The sequence below is a fragment of the Lampetra planeri genome, chromosome 1 (genome assembly GCF_965212315.1).
Source record: "Lampetra planeri chromosome 1, kcLamPlan1.2.h2, whole genome shotgun sequence".
Classification (NCBI taxonomy): domain Eukaryota; kingdom Metazoa; phylum Chordata; class Hyperoartia; order Petromyzontiformes; family Petromyzontidae; genus Lampetra; species Lampetra planeri.
Window position 1 is genome coordinate 13,871,651 of NC_136107.1, and position 19,999 is coordinate 13,891,649.

At 46.1% G+C, this 19,999-nt stretch overlaps 1 protein-coding gene across 1 annotated transcript; it reads right to left on the bottom strand.

Moving 5' to 3' along the window:
• Positions 1-13,083: 13,083 nt before the first annotated feature.
• Positions 13,084-15,392, bottom strand: LOC144718676 (galactosylceramide sulfotransferase-like). Its single transcript, XM_078594116.1, has 2 exons — positions 14,936-15,392; positions 13,084-14,457 (listed from the first exon to the last, which is right to left on the bottom strand). Exons 1-2 carry the CDS (start codon positions 15,025-15,027, stop codon positions 13,233-13,235), a joined length of 1,317 nt encoding a protein of 438 aa, XP_078450242.1. The 5' UTR covers positions 15,028-15,392; the 3' UTR covers positions 13,084-13,232.
• Between the last annotated feature and the right edge of the window lie 4,607 nt (positions 15,393-19,999).

The window sequence follows — 19,999 nt, forward strand, 5'->3', positions numbered from 1 at the left end:
CTCCTATGAGCATGGGGCAGTTGTCATCCCTTTATGGCACTGACGCAGTGACCATTACTATAGCGAGTACGAATTTCTCCATAGGCCAACCGATGTTAACCCTACAAAGTGGTACTGAGGTGGAGGCTAGTCTCAATATGACCACTGAAGATGCATGGGTCATAATTTATAATATTTTAAAAAAATAAACAGGGGTTCTGCAGCATAGCATTCATGTTGGATAAACCGTAGGCATGTTAAGATGCTGTATTTAGAAAATGTGGTTGAGTTGACCCTGCTTCAACAGTGTTGTGCTTACTGTTTGGTTCTTTCAGTAAAGTCATGTAAAAATTAAATAATAATAGAATACGACTTTTCGATTGCAACACAAGCAACCATCATCAGATACAAATGAATGAGAAAACAAACATAGTAAACTTGGAAATATAATGCAATACAACACAGAGTCGGCCAACACAACAGTCAACACCCCACCTGGTTGATTACATTATTCCAAAGATTGCTAAATTTGAGAGAGAGACAAAACATAGACACGGAGACACAGACAGAGACAAGTGGAGAGACTCCCACAGACAGACACGGAGACACAGACAAGCAGAGCGACTCCCACAGACAATCAGAGACGGAGGCAGAGAGACTCCCACAGACAAACAGAGAGACAGGCACACAGAAAGACAACGTCTGTGTCGAGGCATTAAATAGAGAGCGAGGGGGTGGGGCAGAGGGGAAGTGTGGAATTGCTGCCCATAGTGGACGGACGAGCTGGACACTGGACTTCTACTTATAAACAAGCACGGTAGAAAGCAAATTTAGTAAAATTAGGAAGTGTAATGCAATGCAACACAGTCGGTTAGCACAGTTAACGTATAGCCTGGTTGATTACGTTCTTCCAAAGATTGCTAAATTAGAAGTGTGAAACAAACGAGAGAAAGCAAATTTAGTAAAATTAGGAAGTGTAATGCGATGCAACAGCTGTCCAGCTCGTCTGTCCACCATGGGCAGGAATTCCACAACTTCCCCTCTGCCTCCCCCCCTCTCTATTTAAGGCCTCGACACAGAGACGTCTTTTTGTGTGCCTATGTGTGAGTCTCTGCTTGTGTGTCTCCTTGTCTATGTTTTGTCTCGAAAATTTAGCAATCTTTGGATCTTTGGAAGAATGTAATCAACCAGGTGGGGTGTTTCGAATTAAAGCTTTCGTGACTGCAGGGATTCATCTTGGTTCTTTAAGTAAAGTCACGTAGAAGGGAAATAATAAAATAATACAAATAAAACGTACTTTAATCTTTTTGTTTTATTTTAATAATTTTATTATTTCCCTTCTACGTGACTACCAAAAGAACCAATAAGTCAAGTGGGGTGTTGACTTGTGTTGGCCGACTGTGTTGTATTGCATTATATTTCCAAGTTTACTATGTTTTCTCATTAATTTGTACCCGATGATGGTTGTTTGTGTTGCCATCGAAACGCCGTATTCTTTTATTATTTTATTTCGACGTGACTTTACCGAATAAACCAAAGAGTAATTCCTGCAGTCACGAAAGCTTCGAATCTAGTGTTGTGCTTTTTATTTGATAGCTCTTTTATTCATTATCCTCGGATTAACATTGCTTTGAGTAATTACATTACTCTTTCCTTTAGTTAATGCAATAAAAAAAGCCATGGAGAACATTGAACATCGAAACAAAAACGTTGATGCTTTTTTCGACATTTGTAGTGGGGTGAGGGGGTGATCTTTGAACAAAATGAAAACCGCAGGGGTTTTGAAGTTTTAATAAGAGGCTTCTGTGTCTCACGATTATGGGCGTGGTGGTGCTGCCATGAAAAATACCGTGACAGCCAATCAGCTTATTTACTTACAAAGGAATAATAAGTTTTGCCCTATATGTTTAATGATGCGTAATTTCAGCGACACCACAATAGATTTTGCTCGCACAGGATATTACACGAACATGTCCCTTGACAAACAAGCAAGACAACACGAGACGAATTGCAAACGATATACGGGGACTGCCAACACGGTGGACATGAAAAACAAAACATGATACAACAGCATGGGTTTACCTGTAACAGGACGCGACCGCATCTGTTGAGGCACAGATCAAGGATCCCTTAAGAAGAAGGGGATAAAAGTGGATTAGCCCCGGCCGATCGGAACAAAGTCCTGGCGCAACCTCTGAAGTGCATTATCGGACCCTTTGTACCCCAACCCCACCCCAACCTTGCATTACCGAAAACACAAGCGCATACACGTGCATGCCATATAGTGTAGGTGGCGGCCATCAGGCACACGAAGGTTAGCGACATCACGCCAAGTTAGAAGCAACACTTCGATCGCCAAGAGTAACAATTGCAAGCTGATGTTCAAGAATATTTACGGAGTGGCAACCAAGGAATGGAACGCATCCGAAGCTGTGATTGGTATGCAATATAATATTTGCGGGGCATGTAAATTGTGCCCAAAGTACGCAAGACGTGGGCTATTGAAGAAGTTCTTAAACAGTATCTTTAGTGGCAATTTTCTGACCCAACATGGTGCACTGAACTCTGCCAGTGTTCATTTTGAATGCATTCGTGAGGAAATGAATGACGTGAAAATGTGCACCGACTCACACCCACTTAACGACCAAGTGGTGTCCTTCAATAGACAACACGTTTGAAAGGTCTGGTAACTCCACTGTCATTTTTACTTGCAGACAGTAGCTATTTAAGCGGATTATCCAACAAACCTCTTGATATACTGCTGGATGAAGGCCTTCTAATGCCGTGGCGGCAATAGAAGCTGTTTATAATAAAGGTTTTTGGGTTAAGATCGCGTTAATTATAAATGTGTCGCAACCCTCCACCACCCGACACGGCCAATCAGTAAACAATGTGTCACAATGACAAAATACAAATAGTTCACTACTTTAGCGCACCGGTGTGTTTAAGAGTGAATCCAGAAAATATACAATTTTTGAGTACGACGTTTCGCTGGTAATGACATCCAGCATCGGGCAATTTGCCAGAAGAGTGAAGCCCCCCACCTGCTCCCGGTCTTAAATAGAACAGCAGGGTGACGTCATCATTTAACCCAATCAAGTGCAGAGATCAGAGGCGGAGAGGGGGGTATTGTAATTTTTTTTTATAGATTAGTAATCAGTTAATTGTTATGATTAGTAAGCTGTTTTATCATAATTCACCACGCTGGTCAGTGCAACATCGTCAAGGGAGGGGGAGCCCAAGAACACGTTCAGATATCAATCTGCATTCGAACTCGAATTCCCATGTTCACAGCGCAGTGCGCTAACCACTGTGCCACCACTCCACCCAGGCATGCACTATATTGTACGTGTAGTGAATCAACCTTGGTATTTTTTTTTACGTATTATTTTGTGTTATGTATTGCACACGTTTGCGTCCAACTAGGATCCATATCGAAGAGAGAGAAATAACCCTTGCCGATTGCATCTGGTAGATCACCAGCATTGATTCAAGCAAGCCTGATCCCTGATTAGACACTGTCGAACTCGATCCGGAGTTTCGCTTGTAAGTATTCGATGTACGGTAAGCTGCAATTATTGCACTCCCAGAAGGCCGTGAGGCCGATGGGGAGTTAACATTTCGCCACGGTAGCGAGATGTTAACTACCTCGCCTAGTATACAGGAGATCGTGAGTTCGATCCCGACCCTGACGCCTGTATAGTTGGGAGTTCGCATCTCTTCCCGTGGTCGCGTGGATTTTTCTCCGGGTCCTCTGGGTTTTCCCTCCACATTGAGAAACATGCGCTTAGGTCGCTTCTGAAAAAGAGCTATATAGCTCAGTGGACCTTACCCGGTAAACATTTTAAATCAGGTAATAGTTTGTGTAAAGCACATTTAGTTGTTTTGTTTTGTGGAGAGACAAATGTACGAATGAGACAGATTGCCTGTCTGGTATTTTACGACTGCTGACGACGCACATTCATGAAGCGGACGCTTCTAATTCTGGATCGGCGTTGCTCCGAATATATTTTTTATGCGTTCGTGTGACACCTGAAGATCATCGTGCCCTTTGCGTGCGTGCGTCTTCAATCGCAGGACATTAAATTACCTAAAGGCTTTCCGGGGCCACGTGGAGCGGAGGCAGCGCGCACGAGACGCCAGTGATGTTGGTCGTTTTATTGACGAGGTGCAGTGTGTTGTGTCATCCCTAGTGACACAACACTTACCCTCACGATTCGGTTAAATAAAAGATACATTGTGGTGCGTCAGCGGCATCTAGTGGCTAGAGCGGTCGCGCGAAACCCACGCACAACGTGTGTGTGCCCTTTTGTCAATCCGTGCAGTCCGTCTTGGGGAATAATAACTGGCAGGGAGCATAGACATGAGATCATAGTGCAGTACAATGATTAATTTGGCACGCAGCAGCCTAAACATAGCACCTGCTTTGCATGATGCTCGCCCGTCCGAGCGCAATCCAGGCTCCATACAGCTTATAAAGACAAAGCTCCCCCGTATTGCCTCCACATACTGTTGGGGCAAGTGCTGTCTGCGAGTACCTATGAAGGCCGGCACGGCTAGGAACACGAGGGGGTGGGTGGCCAACACCACGCCCGGCCGCCTTTGTCTCCCTAGTGGCGATGGTTTTTTACGCACCGAACCAGGTACACATTTGAGGCTGAGTCGACCTCGGGGAGGCCCAGGACCAGTTCAGATGATCGTCACTGGTGTTGGCCGTGAGCGGGAATCGAACTCGGAACGTAGTGCAATGAAAACAACGTCGATTGTTACACACATGATTCCGGTACTGCGTTGCGAACTGCAGGAATCAATGTAGACCAATTAATATTTGAAGCGTTACACAAAGAGTCACAATGCTGTGCCCCCCCCCCCCCCCCCTTGTGATACAGGACACTGCTACTACGATTGGGCACGTTTCTCGTGTTCACGACTGAATTTGCGCCTGGGGACTCGATTACAGTGCTTACGGCGTATGCAGATGACATGCACACGACACGCTTACAGGCTCGCGGAATGAACACACGTGGAAACGATGAAAACCACAGATGAATACAAAACGAGACAACACAAATACTTAATCGATCATTGAGTCTGATCGCGACCCCGGATCGTCGTGGTTCATCACATCGTGCTGGAGAAAGGGCACAACCATCACATGCCCTGTGTGTTCATTATTCTCCAGATTATAAGACGCACTTCTCGTCCCACCCACCCTGTAATACTGTCAAGTATAAGCAAAGGTTGGAGGGGGGGGGTCTTATAATCCGGTAGTTGTGGTTGCGCGACCCGAACGTCTTACAACAATACACCATCGACACAGGGCACACAGACTTAGGGTGCGTCTTATGCTCCCCGGGGCGTCTTGTAATCCGGATAACACATGCAGCATGTTCTGCGTCGGCACCTGCTGTACACGCGGACAAGGACGTGTGCACCCTCGGACAAAGAAACACCTCGTACGTGTGACACGCGGGGCTTTCCGCACTGGCAACTCTACCCCGCCTCTTCGCAAGAAGGCAACCGAACCGTCGTTTAACGTACGCGAAGCGAAGTCTATGGACGACTTCGAGCAGCGTTCTTCATTGCAAGGCCCGCGGGCCACTGTCGTGCCCTGGTGGCCTTTAGTGCGGCCCTCGACAATGAACACATGTGAAAAGACCCCATCATTCTCCTTCGATTGGCACTAGCATGGTTGGCTACGTACGGTGCGAAAGAAGTCAAACCCAATGGTTTGAAATGTGTGGCGGCCCTCACACTGATGTCTTATAGGCGAAAGTGCCCCCCCTTCTGAAAATCAGTAAAGAACACTGACTGAGAGTATTTCGCTGCTGTAAATGTCCACATGATAAGCCACTTCATTTGTGGCCGGGTCGCTTCTGAAAAAAAGCTTCATAGCTCACTGGGCATTTCCCGGTATAACATTGTTTCTTTTGTTTACTTTGAGAGCGAGACGCGTGACGTCGTCGCAAATAGTTCCGTCGAGGAGCAGACGGACGTTCCTGTTCATCAATCAGTGGTGGTCTATGCAAGTGGGCAGCAGTGGCGCAGTTGTTCGCACACTGTGCTGTTAAAGGTGTTGTGTTGATCCATGACAAGCGTACAAACTCTGGACCCTGTTTCGATCTTCAGTGTCTCATCTGCAGAGTCAGGCTCGTTTGAACCCATGCCGGTGAACTGCGCGATGTTTTTAGACAAATACCCGTTCTCTAAGACATGGGTCCTAGAAAAAAAAGATATAACTGGCTACTATTATGTGCTATGAAGAAGGAACATAGCCCGAAACGTCACCTATTATATTTTTCCTTTTAAGGCGACTGTGTTATTAACGAACGTTTTGAGGTTGTTATTTTAGCTTGTGACTGTGTCAACGCAGTATCACCAAATATGTTGTACAGTATCATAATAATGATGGGACCAATCGCCAAGATGTTTTGTCAGGTAACCAAGCACATTCATAAATTGTCTGTCATCTTTGGAATTTATTTTCAAACGCTCGGAATGTTGAACTTCTGAAAAGTTCAGAGGGTGCACATCTCTTCTTAGGTAATTTTATTTATCTCTGATGTATGTTTGCCTCTAAGGAAACAACCCAAAATGAACCCAATCTCGTCAGATCTCAGCAGATGAGCAACATTGAGCATGGTTAGAACTTGCTTGGGCGACCATCACCAGGGCTTTCAGGCGTTGTAGGCGTGGGGCTGCGATGTTTGAACCAGGATATGGCAGTGCTGAGCGTCGCCACCCTCCGTCAATCTGCACTGATCAGCGTGGTGAAATACGTATAAACAAAACCCCAAGATCGATACGGTATGGGGAGGGCTTTATCCCGCAGTGGATTGACATAGGGTTGTAAATAATGTATCATTAGTAGTTTATAATAAACTCTGCTGTCGCGCCTTCAAGTTACATATTCAAGCAAACATTTATTCAATACTCTCGCACAGGGAACATACCCAACATCAGAGATAGATCAAAGTATTATATTCCATTAACCTTGGCTTCGAGAAAGGGGATTTTGTTTGTCCATGCTCATATGTTCGCGTGTGCCCAGAAGTTTTCATTTTATGCATTTTGTGCAGCCAAACATTAAACTTTGACAGCGATGTCCTTTCCACTCTCGGAGTGTGACTGATACAGCATATTTAAAGGAGCAGTCGCTGGCATGTATCGGTCAGGGGTACTTAGGGCTGTTCGTACACTGTGCCATAAATTCGGCCAACTGAGTTCGATTTCTGACCACAAAAAACTTTCCTGTTCACCAATCTTCAACATGCACCGACCAGCGTGGTGAAGTATGGTTAAACAAACCTCTATGAGCGACACGGCATGGGGAGGCCTTCATGCTGCAATGAATTGTCAAATTCGAATTATATACACGCGTGTGCGTTCCAGCAAGCGGGATTCGATGCATTCAATGTGATGTTAATAATCGATATTAGTAGATTAATCGATGCATCATCGTGCTCATTGACGATTATATATATTTTATACGTGCGTTTGTTTTTCAAACAAACATGTACATTGCTGTTCGCAATTATTACTAAGTTAATGCACGGTTTTTGATTGATTACAATTACTCATGATATTTAATATTGTCATCATGTCTTTAACCTGCCATGGAGGGAAGTGGTGGCGCAGTGGATAGCGCACTGCCCGATTAACCAAATTACCTTCAACAAATGACTTGATTATGCTTTTGCCGTTGATAGTGGTGCACAAGCACACAGTGGCGAGATGTTAACTCCTTTGCCTGTTATACAGAAGGTCGTGGGTTCAATCCCGACCCTGACGCCTGTATATTTGGAGTTGGCATGTTCTCCCCGTGGTCGCTTGGATTTTTCTCCGGGTCTTTGGGGTTTTCCCTCCACATTTAGAAACATGCGTGCAGAGTATTTGGCTGCTATAAATGTCCACAGGATATGCCACTTCGTTGAGCTATCATTTGTTTCCAGGTCGCTTCTGAAAAATAAATAGCTCAGTGGGCCTTACCTGATAAAATAAAAAAAATAGTTGATAATAATACAGGAATAATACAGGAGTACTCATACACATTTCAACACATTCGTCAATAACTGCCTTAAAAATAAAAAAAAACCCAGTCTTACTTGCGGCCATAGTCTGAATTATTTGCAACCGCTTAAATCAGCCTTCTTCATTCGCATGGCAACGTGAGCTATTTCAACATTTTATGCGTATACCTTGACAAGGTGTTTATTGTTGGTGCGTCTCGCTCGCTCTGAGCAATGCGCAGTCAGGCGACCCAACGAGCGTCGTCAGCTGGCTACCGAACATCAACCCCCGTCGTCATGTTCGGTATAACCGATTTGTCTCTCGGCATCTCCATTCTGCCACACCTCTGTCCTCGTTTAATATGACCCTCTTGAAATCACAAAAGTTTAAGTGGGAATGCCATTTTACAACATAATTGCTCCGATGATGTTTTATTGTATTTTATTATGTTATTATGGAATGCTTAATGTTGTCTTAAGGCCGAGTCACCCTTGAGAAAGAGCTTCTCATCTCAATGGGCTTCTCTCGGGAAATAAACTTCTCATTATGATTCTGAATAACATTATCCACTCATTATTCCACGCATCATCATATTCGTGTACATTACTACCATCCTTATCATCAACTTATCCCATCACACTATTCTGTAGTACAAATCGTGAATTCTTCGCATCAGCGCCACGCTTAAAGTGCTATATAAATTAAAATAAGATACGAAGAGCAATTGCTAACATCAGTGGCGAATGATTTTCGAGCCGGTCCTGGCCCCCCACCCCTCCCCCACCCCTCCCCCACCCCTCCCCCACCCCTCCCCCACCCCTCCCCCACCCCTCCCCCACCCCTCCCCCACCCCTCCCCCACCCCTCCCCCACCCCTCCCCCACCCCTCCCCCACCCCCCTCCCCAACTGCGACCACGGCCACGACCTCTTCCTCCCCAAGCGGCACTGACCCAGGGTAGGTGGCGTATAGACGGCACCTCCACACTGAGCACGTGTCGGGCTATCGCAGTCTCTACCGACACGAGTTGATCTAGACTGGGCGCATACTTGCACGTCGCCTTTGTTCTCAAAGTTCATTTCGCATTTCTTGATTTAGTATACCCCGTTCCTTCTATTTAAGAACGAAATAGGAGGATTTCTCCACAAATCTGGCGGTCGCCTGATGATGCTAGTTGTAATTTCTGGCGAAACGTCGTACTGGAATTGTAAATGTTGTGCGTTCACTCTGCAACACACCGGTGTGCTGAACTAGTAAGGAATTGGCACCTTTTGTTTACGTGACAAATCTTACTAATTGGCTGTGTCGCGTGGTGGCGGGTTTAACGACACGTTTATATTTACGCGATCTAACCCAAAACGTCTCTATTATGGATACCTTGTGCCTCACACTCGCCTAAGTACAATAGAATACCTGCACGCACTCTGCAAGCATAAACATGCCAATACATTCACGTTTGGCTTTTGAGTCACGTTTTTTTTCCCAAGAACATAGTGAAAGAGTTCACAAAAAACGGGTGTCCCGATGCGTTGGGTATTCAGCGATGGTATGTTACGTGCGGACAAATAGCCTGAATTGTATCGAGCTGTGTATGCACTACGTACAACTCATACATACGTGTATTGCTTAGCTGTATAGTGTCAACATCGGGGCGCTGCACCCTGAACCCGCCCAATTGAGGTGAGTTTGCTGACCACGGCTAACAACATCAAGAGCGGTCCTGTCCCCAACCGTAACCTTGACCACAACCTGCACTGACCAGCGTGGTGAAGTAAGGTCAAAACTACTCCAATAACCGACGCGGCGTGGAAGTGGCCTTCATCTAGTAATAGACTGAAGAAGGGTTTGCTGCAATGAATTGTCAAATTCGAATTATATACACGCGTGTGCGTTCCAGCAAGCGGGATTCGATGCATTCAATGTGATGTTAATAATCGATATTAGTAGATTAATCGATGCATCATCGTGCTGATTGACGATTATATATATTTTATACGTGCGTTTGTTTTTCAAACAAACATGTACATTGCTGTTCGCAATTATTACTAAGTTAATGCACGGTTTTTGATTGATTACAATTACGCATGATATTTAATATTGTCATCATGTCTTTAACCTGCCATGGAGGGAAGTGGTGGCGCAGTGGATAGCGCACTGCCCGATTAACCAAATTACCTTCAACAAATGACTTGATTATGCTTTTGCCGTTGATAGTGGTGCACAAGCACACAGTGGCGAGATGTTAACTCCTTTGCCTGTTATACAGAAGGTCGTGGGTTCAATCCCGACCCTGACGCCTGTATATTTGGAGTTGGCATGTTCTCCCCGTGGTCGCTTGGATTTTTCTCCGGGTCTTTGGGGTTTTCCCTCCACATTTAGAAACATGCGTGCAGAGTATTTGGCTGCTATAAATGTCCACATGATATGCCACTTCGTTGAGCTATCATTTGTTTCCAGGTCGCTTCTGAAAAATAAATAGCTCAGTGGGCCTTACTTGATAAAATAAAAAAAATAGTTGATAATAATACAGGAATAATACAGTACTCATACACATTTCAACACATTCGTCAATAACTGCCTTAAAAATAAAAAAAAACCCAGTCTTACTTGCGGCCATAGTCTGAATTATTTGCAACCGCTTAAATCAGCCTTCTTCATTCGCATGGCAACGTGAACTATTTCAACATTTTATGCGTATACCTTGACAAGGTGTTTATTGTTGGTGCGTCTCGCTCGCTCTGAGCAATGCGCAGTCAGGCGACCCAACGAGCGTCGTCAGCTGGCTACCGAACATCAACCCCCGTCGTCATGTTCGGTATAACCGATTTGTCTCTCGGCATCTCCATTCTGCCACACCTCTGTCCTCGTTTAATATGACCCTCTTGAAATCACAAAAGTTTAAGTGGGAATGCCATTTTACAACATAATTGCTCCGATGATGTTTTATTGTATTTTATTATGTTATTATGGAATGCTTAATGTTGTCTTAAGGCCGAGTCACCCTTGAGAAAGAGCTTCTCATCTCAATGGGCTTCTCTCGGGAAATAAACTTCTCATTATGATTCTGAATAACATTATCCACTCATTATTCCACGCATCATCATATTCGTGTACATTACTACCATCCTTATCATCAACTTATCCCATCACACTATTCTGTAGTACAAATCGTGAATTCTTCGCATCAGCGCCACGCTTAAAGTGCTATATAAATTAAAATAAGATACGAAGAGCAATTGCTAACATCAGTGGCGAATGATTTTCGAGCCGGTCCTGGCCCCCCACCCCTCCCCCACCCCTCCCCCACCCCTCCCCCACCCCTCCCCCACCCCTCCCCCACCCCTCCCCCACCCCTCCCCCACCCCTCCCCCACCCCCCTCCCCAACTGCGACCACGGCCACGACCTCTTCCTCCCCAAGCGGCACTGACCCAGGGTAGGTGGCGTATAGACGGCACCTCCACACTGAGCACGTGTCGGGCTATCGCAGTCTCTACCGACACGAGTTGATCTAGACTGGGCGCATACTTGCACGTCGCCTTTGTTCTCAAAGTTCGTTTCGCATTTCTTGATTTAGTATACCCCGTTCCTTCTATTTAAGAACGAAACAGGAGGATTTCTCCACAAATCTGGCGGTCGCCTGATGATGCTAGTTGTAATTACTGGCGAAACGTCGTACTGGAATTGTAAATGTTGTGCGTTCACTCTGCAACACACCGGTGTGCTGAACTAGTAAGGAATTGGCACCTTTTGTTTACGTGACAAATCTTACTAATTGGCTGTGTCGCGTGGTGGCGGGTTTAACGACACGTTTATATTTACGCGATCTAACCCAAAACGTCTCTATTATGGATACCTTGTGCCTCACACTCGCCTAAGTACAATAGAATACCTGCACGCACTCTGCAAGCATAAACATGCCAATACATTCACGTTTGGCTTTTGAGTCACGTTTTTTTTCCCAAGAACATAGTGAAAGAGTTCACAAAAAACGGGTGTCCCGATGCGTTGGGTATTCAGCGATGGTATGTTACGTGCGGACAAATAGCCTGAATTGTATCGAGCTGTGTATGCACTACGTACAACTCATACATACGTGTATTGCTTAGCTGTATAGTGTCAACATCGGGGCGCTGCACCCTGAACCCGCCCAATTGAGGTGAGTTTGCTGGCCACGGCTAACAACATCAAGAGCGGTCCTGTCCCCAACCGTAACCTTGACCACAACCTGCACTGACCAGCGTGGTGAAGTAAGGTCAAAACTACTCCAATAACCGACGCGGCGTGGAAGTGGCCTTCATCTAGTAATAGACTGAAGAAGGGTTTGTAAATACACAATGTTACTCTTCCCCACCTGCCCGGATCACGACCCGGTGCCCATTCACGTGAACGATGACGGTGAGCGAATAGAATTTGGTAATTATTTCGCGGCGCGTTGCACCGTGTGTGTTTTCGATTTACACACAGCGCATCTTTAGTTCGTCGTCCTTCCCCCGAATCTCGTATGAGCACGGTTGGCTACGTACGGTGCGAAAGAAGTTCAACATACAATAATACATGGTTCACGTGACTCAGGTGGCTGGTTACAGATGCGCTACAGAAACAGATGAATCGTGAAGAAAGTCGCAACTCAGAATCGTGACCAATCATCGAATCGCGATGTGCATGGGTGAACAAGTTAGGGGCCGAATAGTGACTCCGACCTCACGCCGAGACACCCACGCTGCGTCACCAAACAACCCTAAGATCGTTGCTGACGACCTTAAGACGACCAAGACACCGCTGTTACTTCGTAATCATCATAAGCCAAGGTCAATCCACTGCTGGATGAGGGTCTTCCCAGGCCGCTGACAACTCCCGCACGCACGCAATGTGTCAATCCGCCTAGCACTTGCACACGAGCCGATTGCAAAACTCCATCTTTTCGGTGGACTTCCTCCCGCACGCGTTCCTCCCCTTAGCTGCCACTCCGTAACAACTTTTGGCCGCCGAATATCGTCCCTTCGAGCGTTGCGTCCCTGCTGAAGCCCACATGTTCTTAAAGCCATTTAATGTATGTATTACAACGATGTTGATACAAACTTTTCATTAATCTAACGAGGCACAATAATTTTTATTTTATTTCTCCCATATTAAAGACATGGATTAATGGAATTGGCCAAAGTAATTTTGATTGATCTCATTTGTCCCATTAACGCTCAATCCATCAACATGAATGTGCAATGTAGTAAAATGCCGATTAGCATTTCAATCATTAATACTCGAGAGAGCGAAAGTAGGCGACCTGGATAAAATAGCCCCACTGCCTGCATTTATAATGCGCCCATAACGAAGTTTCTCCATCCAGGAGCGGCGCTGAGTCCGGTAGAGCCGCGCATGGTAATGAGGCTCCGGCAGCAGCAGCCGGAGACACCGTTCTCGGCTCCGAGACTCTAGGCCGCTCTTCATGTTGAAGCCCAGGATGTCCACCGACTCCGGCGCGTACGGCATCATCTCCATCTCCTTGATCTCGTGCACCCCCACCTCGCTCGCCACGCACTCCTCTCTGCGGGCGCTCACCTCTCTGCGCAGGGCGTCCACCTCGCGTCGCATTCGCCCCACTCCGAACGCCTCCACCTGGCGCTGGAAGCGACGCGAGAAGTGTTCGTACAAAGCCACGTCCAGCGCGTTCCAGCGCCGGATCATCTCGGTCAGACGCGTGTCCTCTCGCTCGAGTGGCTTATCGTTATGAGTCTTGGCACGCTTGTTGTTGGATAGGTAGACCACATCCCCCATCGCCCAGCCCAGAATCTCCTTGGCCAAGATCACGGACTCGTCAAAGCGCTCGGTGATCATGACCAGGTCAAACGCGGCATCAAGTTGCGCTAAGCCGGAACGGAATTCACGACTCGACACGTCAGCGTTGGGGTTGAGTCCAAAATCAAACGCCATGGGGTTTCTGCCGAAGGGACCGCGCTTTCTGTTCCGTTTATAAAACGTCTCCGGGCTTTCGAGAAAAGTCCCGAAGGGGCCTTTGTTAAAGCGGTCGCTGTGGTTTTTTGCTGCTATGAACGCAGGGTCATTGTTCTCATAGTAATGGAACACGGACTCGAAGTGTGTGTCTGGGCTGCGCACGATGGATAGGAAAGTGGCGTTGGGACTCATCACGCGCGCAACTTCGGCCATGTGGAAGCGCATGTGGCTGCACAGCATGTGGAAGCGGCCACCGATGGTGCGCGGTGGCATAGCCACGTATGAGGCCATGAAATCCTGCGGATAGTAAAACTGATGTCCCTGCATCGGGAAGGCGAACGTCAGGTTGTTCTTCTCGCCGAAGCGGAACAAGATGTTCTGGAAGGTGCTGCTCGCCGTCTTGTGCGTCTTCAGGAAGACAACGTCCCTGTGAAGCACCTTGGAACGGGTGTGTTGCTGCTCGTCCTCCTTATGGAAGATATTCACCTGCGTTGAGTGGCCCACGTCGAGTTGAATTTCGCTATTCAATTTAAAGACACAGGAAGTAAGTTAACAACACGGTGACAATTAGTGTGGATGGCGAGTGCCATATGCGACAACGTTGGTCTATTATATTCCCATTCCATAATTGTATTCTGTGATACATTGGTGGTATTAACTATTATTCTTGATTCCCTCTTTACTAATACCAACGCGATCCCTTACATTATATTGCTTTATTTGAACATAAACGTTGTTGTTAAACGTCATATGTTTTTGTGTAAGCACAAATAAAACACTCGTTGATGTTATACTCTTGCTGCCTTCAATAATCTAGCAAGGGCAAAACAAAATGGAGCATAATTCTCTCAAACTTTTAGCGCACATGTCTGTGTCACCCCGACGCCGTACATCGATGTCCCGCTCAACGCGAACGTACCGCAACCTTCAACTTTACCCGGACATAACCTGTTACCGTAAAACAATTTTTAAAACCCCCACTGTGGTGGCAAACTGACCTTGTGCAGACGACGTAGCAGAGGATGCTCACTGCGCTCGCCAGCACCACGAGCCACGCGAAGGCGAACGCGACTCCACGCAGAATGGCCATGACGAGCCGAGTTCGCCGTGCGTGAACAGTGGCTATGGGGGTGAGGGGTCCGAGCCGCCGCGCGTGGGGAACGACTACGGAGGGGCAGTGTCTCTAAAGATTAGCACCCCTACCTTACACCCGGTCAACCCCCCACCCTCCCTGCCTGTTTGAATGGAAGCGTATCGTGCGGGAGAGTAAAGTCTCAGTGGTCAACGGGGCCGTCGGATAGAATTATAAAAAAACAAGCTGGCTCGCCAGTCTATGTAAGGGAGCCTCCATTCACAGGTGAGTGCCACCTGGGCAAATCCTTTTTAAAGGGAGCCCCATTTCCGTCACACCGCATACAAACGATCAGTTACGCAACAAGACTCGCGCGATTTCGTTGAAACACAGTTGCCAAGCGCAGTGACAATGGCAAGCACATGTTAAGCGGCCAGTAATAAAAAGCCCTGTCAATGTTTTACAATAGCTGAGAATTAACACTTTTAAAAAAATCAGGAAACAGAGACAAAGTCACAAGGTCTAAAACTAGACCTTGTAACATAGTTTTAGACCTTGTGATTGCCCAGGAAGCCACGAACCACTGCGACAAACCTGTTCCAAGCTGCGTTCTCTTTACTAGTGAGCTTCTTGGAGAATTCATTGCACTCCAAGATCTTCTTTATCTGTGGTCCGACGAAGACACCGGCTTTGACCTTTGCCTCAGACAGCTTAGGGAAGAAGTCTTGAAGGTACTTGAAGGCTGCCAACTCCTTATCTACAGCTCTGACAAATTGTTTCATAAGGCCCAATTTGATGTGCAGTAGTGGCATCAGCACCTTCTGGGGGTCCACCAGTGGTTCCCACTTAACGTTGTTCCTCCCCACAGAGAACTCGGTCCGCTTTGGCCAGTCTCGCCCGTGGTAGTGCACCTTGGTGTCCCTGCTGTCCCAAAGGCAAAGATAGCAGGGAAACTTGGTAAAACCGCCTTGGAGACCCATCAGGAATGCCACCATTTTGAAGTCTCCGATGACCTCCCAGCCGTATTCATCATACATCAAGGCGTCCAGCAAGGTCTTGATGCTGTTGTAATCCGCTTTGAGGTGCACCGAGTGAGCCAGGGGAAGAGACGGGTACTTGTTACCATTATGGAGCAGTACGGCTTCGAGGCTCCTGGATGAGCTGTCAATGAAGAGGCGCCACTCATTCTGGTTACATGTGATTCCAATTGCCTCGAACAGACTGGTCACATTGTGGCAGAAGCAGAGCCCATCTTGACGGGTGAAGAAGCTGGAAAAAGGTTGGTGACGCTTCCTCTGATCTGCTTGAGCCTCGACGTCAAAAGCTCGGCATTGGACTTGGTGATACCAAGATCTCTGATCAAGTCGTTGAGGTAGTTTTGGTTGGGGTAGTATGGGGTTCTCTCCTCAGCTCCACCTCTGAAATTGTCATCTGGATCTACAACGTTTTCCTCGCTCTCTGACTTGCTGCTCTCTTCTAAAGACGGCTGCTCTTTTCGGAGGAGTGGGTATGGGGAGCTCATGGCAGTGTGGCACCGGGGCAATGGATGAAGGAAAGTCCGGAAACGTGATAACAGGTGCATTCTTGCCAGTCCGACATATGGAAGGGTCCACCATGCAGAAGGGAATGTTATTGACAAATATGTTGAATTGTTTTCTTTAATTGTGCTTGTGCGCCACCACTGCCAAAAGCATCACCTCAATTTTTCGAACGCAGATTCAGATTCGGTTAGGTTACGGGCTTCTTGTTCAAGTCTTGTACGAATCCGAATACATGCGCCCGACCGGGAGCCCAATCTTCCCAGCTGTAGCAGTGGGTGTGCAACAAACAGCACGTGGTGGCATCGTGGAGCCCCCATTCAACTTTCGCTGTGTGGGTGAGGTCGCTCATTCTTCTCTGCTGTCCCTACAACTTGGGACGCCCCATTCCCCCAACCATGTGTGCATTCGACTCTCTGCCTCTGTTCAAAACATTTTCATCTGTTTATCCCATGCCACATTTTAACCCCTAACTCCAACGGATGGCACGGTAGTTATTTACGAGTTCTGGTGATAATCCCTGCGTGGTCATTGTGGGTGCTTGGGTTAAGTGAATATGTTTTGTCCATTGAGACGTTTGTACCCGACTCACGGGGCTTCACCATTTCTCCATGGACCAGAGCAGAAAGTGGTACCACCTAAGCTTAGTAGTATCGATTTATTTCTACGGCCAATAAAAGTGAATTACATGATAACCCACTAATTTCAAATGATTATCACATCATTCGCAGTTGTTGGTCACATTAAGAAATTGGAACCACTAAAGTTACGTCACCTTCAGGTGGTACCGACAAGTGAAATCGTGTACGTGGTCCGGGCGGATGGACTACATGCCGGCTTACATTGTCTCGCACAGCGAGCGAGGCCACACAATGCAATTTATAAACGGGGGATGCAAAATCCAAAACCACACGTCGGTCATATTGCGCACACACATGGCCTGAGGCACACGCCACGGGCTGCCAGACTCGAGTTTGAATCTGTGTGATAACAAAAAACTAAACTTTGCCACTTCAGTGCCTTTTTTAATGTGATGTAAAAACTAGATTTGTTTTAGGGCACGTATAATTATGCATCGAGTCATGGATTCGAATAGTTTATTTAACTACATGCACCAACTGTGTGTGGCAATCAACTATTCACGACATACGCCGATTATATGTTTTTCTAATTAAATGTATTGTGTCCAAATAACTCTTAGACAGACAAGAAGTGGGAAGGTCTACATCTAGCTGTGAAATTACAAGAGGCTATGAACTATGATAATATAACCTCAGTGTAGCCATTCTATCTCGATACCAGTGTATACATGCAATTTGTTGACGTTTTTGGTTGTGGGAGCATGGATGAATGCAAATAACAAATTACACATATGACCACTTCACCTATGGAAGGTAAACATGCAAAACTACTCTATACTTTTGTAGTGTTGTTCTATGGAGGCACACACTTGAAGTCGGAGGCACCACGTTTATTTAACGACCCAAACGTACACTTCATCCACTTTAACGGGGTTACTAGATAACCGAGTCAGGCCAGCGACGCCTGCCTGACCCACGACGCCGAGCGTGACGAGAACCGAAGACCGACGAGATGCGGTACCCAGGCTTGATTCCACAGACGAGCCAAGAACGCTTTTGGGACTGCCCCTTTATGCTCCTGAGCTTGGCCTCGCTCCGCCTTCGGCCACGTCCCCTTCGAGACCTTTCCCGAAGGACCTCGATCGAGCATCACGTGTCCCTCAAGCCCTCCTCGTGCCCCCTTTACTGCCTTGTCCCAGTCACGTGCACTCTGGGGTTCACTCAGACTACCATGTCCTGACTTGCCCTCTCTCAGGCCGTCACCAGGACTATGCCCCTCTAGGGCCCGTTCGCATGCCGCGCTCACTCTAGCCCCAGAGAGAGGTTCCAGACGCACAGTAGCACTCTTATGACAGTGCCTGGCGCTAACACCATAGTGACACCATTTACGTCACTACACTTTCATGGGAACATTGACTTTTATTGGTCGTGTGGCTAGTTATTGACTGGCCACGTTATAGGTAAGATAAGTATTATTTGTGTTAAATTTTTATCGAATACAGCAGAAGGAAATGCACACACCTCAAATATTTGTGTGATATGTGTTGTGACCTGTTGTACGTTTAGAACAAGAATAAAACCCTGACCTCTGTGACATTTATTCATTTTTCCTCAATAAATATAAATACGTCACTGCAGACAAACCTGTTTTTTTAATAAAAGAAATGTCAATGCCAATAACATTCACATTGTCTTTGAAATGTTCATGTGTGCGTACGTAATGTGCCATCCGACTGAGTGACACCGTGGGTAGAACCCTGGACCTACAGTTAAAAGTTCGTGAGTTGATATCCCTAATTGGGAGTCGCTTCAACCCATCATGCCACTATGGTCGATAAAATAAGCGCACTTTGTGGAAAGTCGATGGTCAGTAGGCGTCCTTTGGATAAACCGCTTCGTGCCATATTAAGGCAGAATTTGTAAGCTTATATGCGAATAATTATTACTCCAATGCAGCATTTCCCGAACGTTGCTCATTCACGCATCATATTTTAAATATTACATAACCCCCTAAAGAATTTGAACTAAATGACGTTTAAAAAACAAAAAATCAGCATTCAGAAATCCAGTGGTTGAAATTCCAGTTACTATAAAACTAAATTGAATGCACGGTACAAAATTAAAACACTTAGACATTATGCAGTCTTGGATTCAAGGCCGTGACCCGCAAAGCCAAGTTAAGGCCAAGGTTTGGAGCCCTTAAAGTCGAGGCCAGTGTCAAGGCGAGTTAAGGCGCATCTTCGGATTACTATACAGTGAGCAAAGTTCGTGTTGCAGTCGAAAAACTAACCAAACAATCGAACGCAAAATATATAAATTGCAATTCATTAATCTCCTCAAAAATGTATATTGGTGGGGGGGGGAAACATTTCATTCAAATTAGCTGTCGGTCAAAATATGGATAAAAAACATAGAAGTTGTTATGAGAAAGTACACACGTTCAGTTGAAAACGTATTTATTTAGAAGTGCTTTTTGTGTTTAGTTTGTTTTCCTTACCCCGAACCTTGGATTAGCACGGTTGGTTATGTACGGTGCGAAATAAGTTCAACACACAGCTACATAAATACAAAATACATATGAAAACTAAGAATAGGCTTTACCCTTTTTGACAATAAAACAAGTGTTAAAATGTTCAAACACCAAATATAAACCTTTTGCAAGAAATCAAGTCTGCATTAACCACACGTACTTGTGGTGAACTTGCAAACAAAACATGCTCTTATAATATATGCATTGTCTTTGAAACTGATTGGCCTACATCAGAGAAAGCCTTCTTTATGACCTAGTCTCACCAGTGTCAGACCAGAGAATGTCAAAAGTCGATTCACGTGCTTGGCGCGTGAATCGCAGTTTGGCAACTGTGCCTTAAA

Excerpts from the sequence above, each read along its gene's own strand:
- LOC144718676 (XM_078594116.1), bottom strand. The coding sequence starts at position 15,027 with ATGGCCATTCTGCGTGGAGTCGCGTTCGCCTTCGCGTGGCTCGTGGTG. Across the intron at positions 14,458-14,935 it reads TGCTACGTCGTCTGCACAAG|CGAAATTCAACTCGACGTGG; the intron begins GTCAGTTTGCCA and ends TAAATTGAATAG.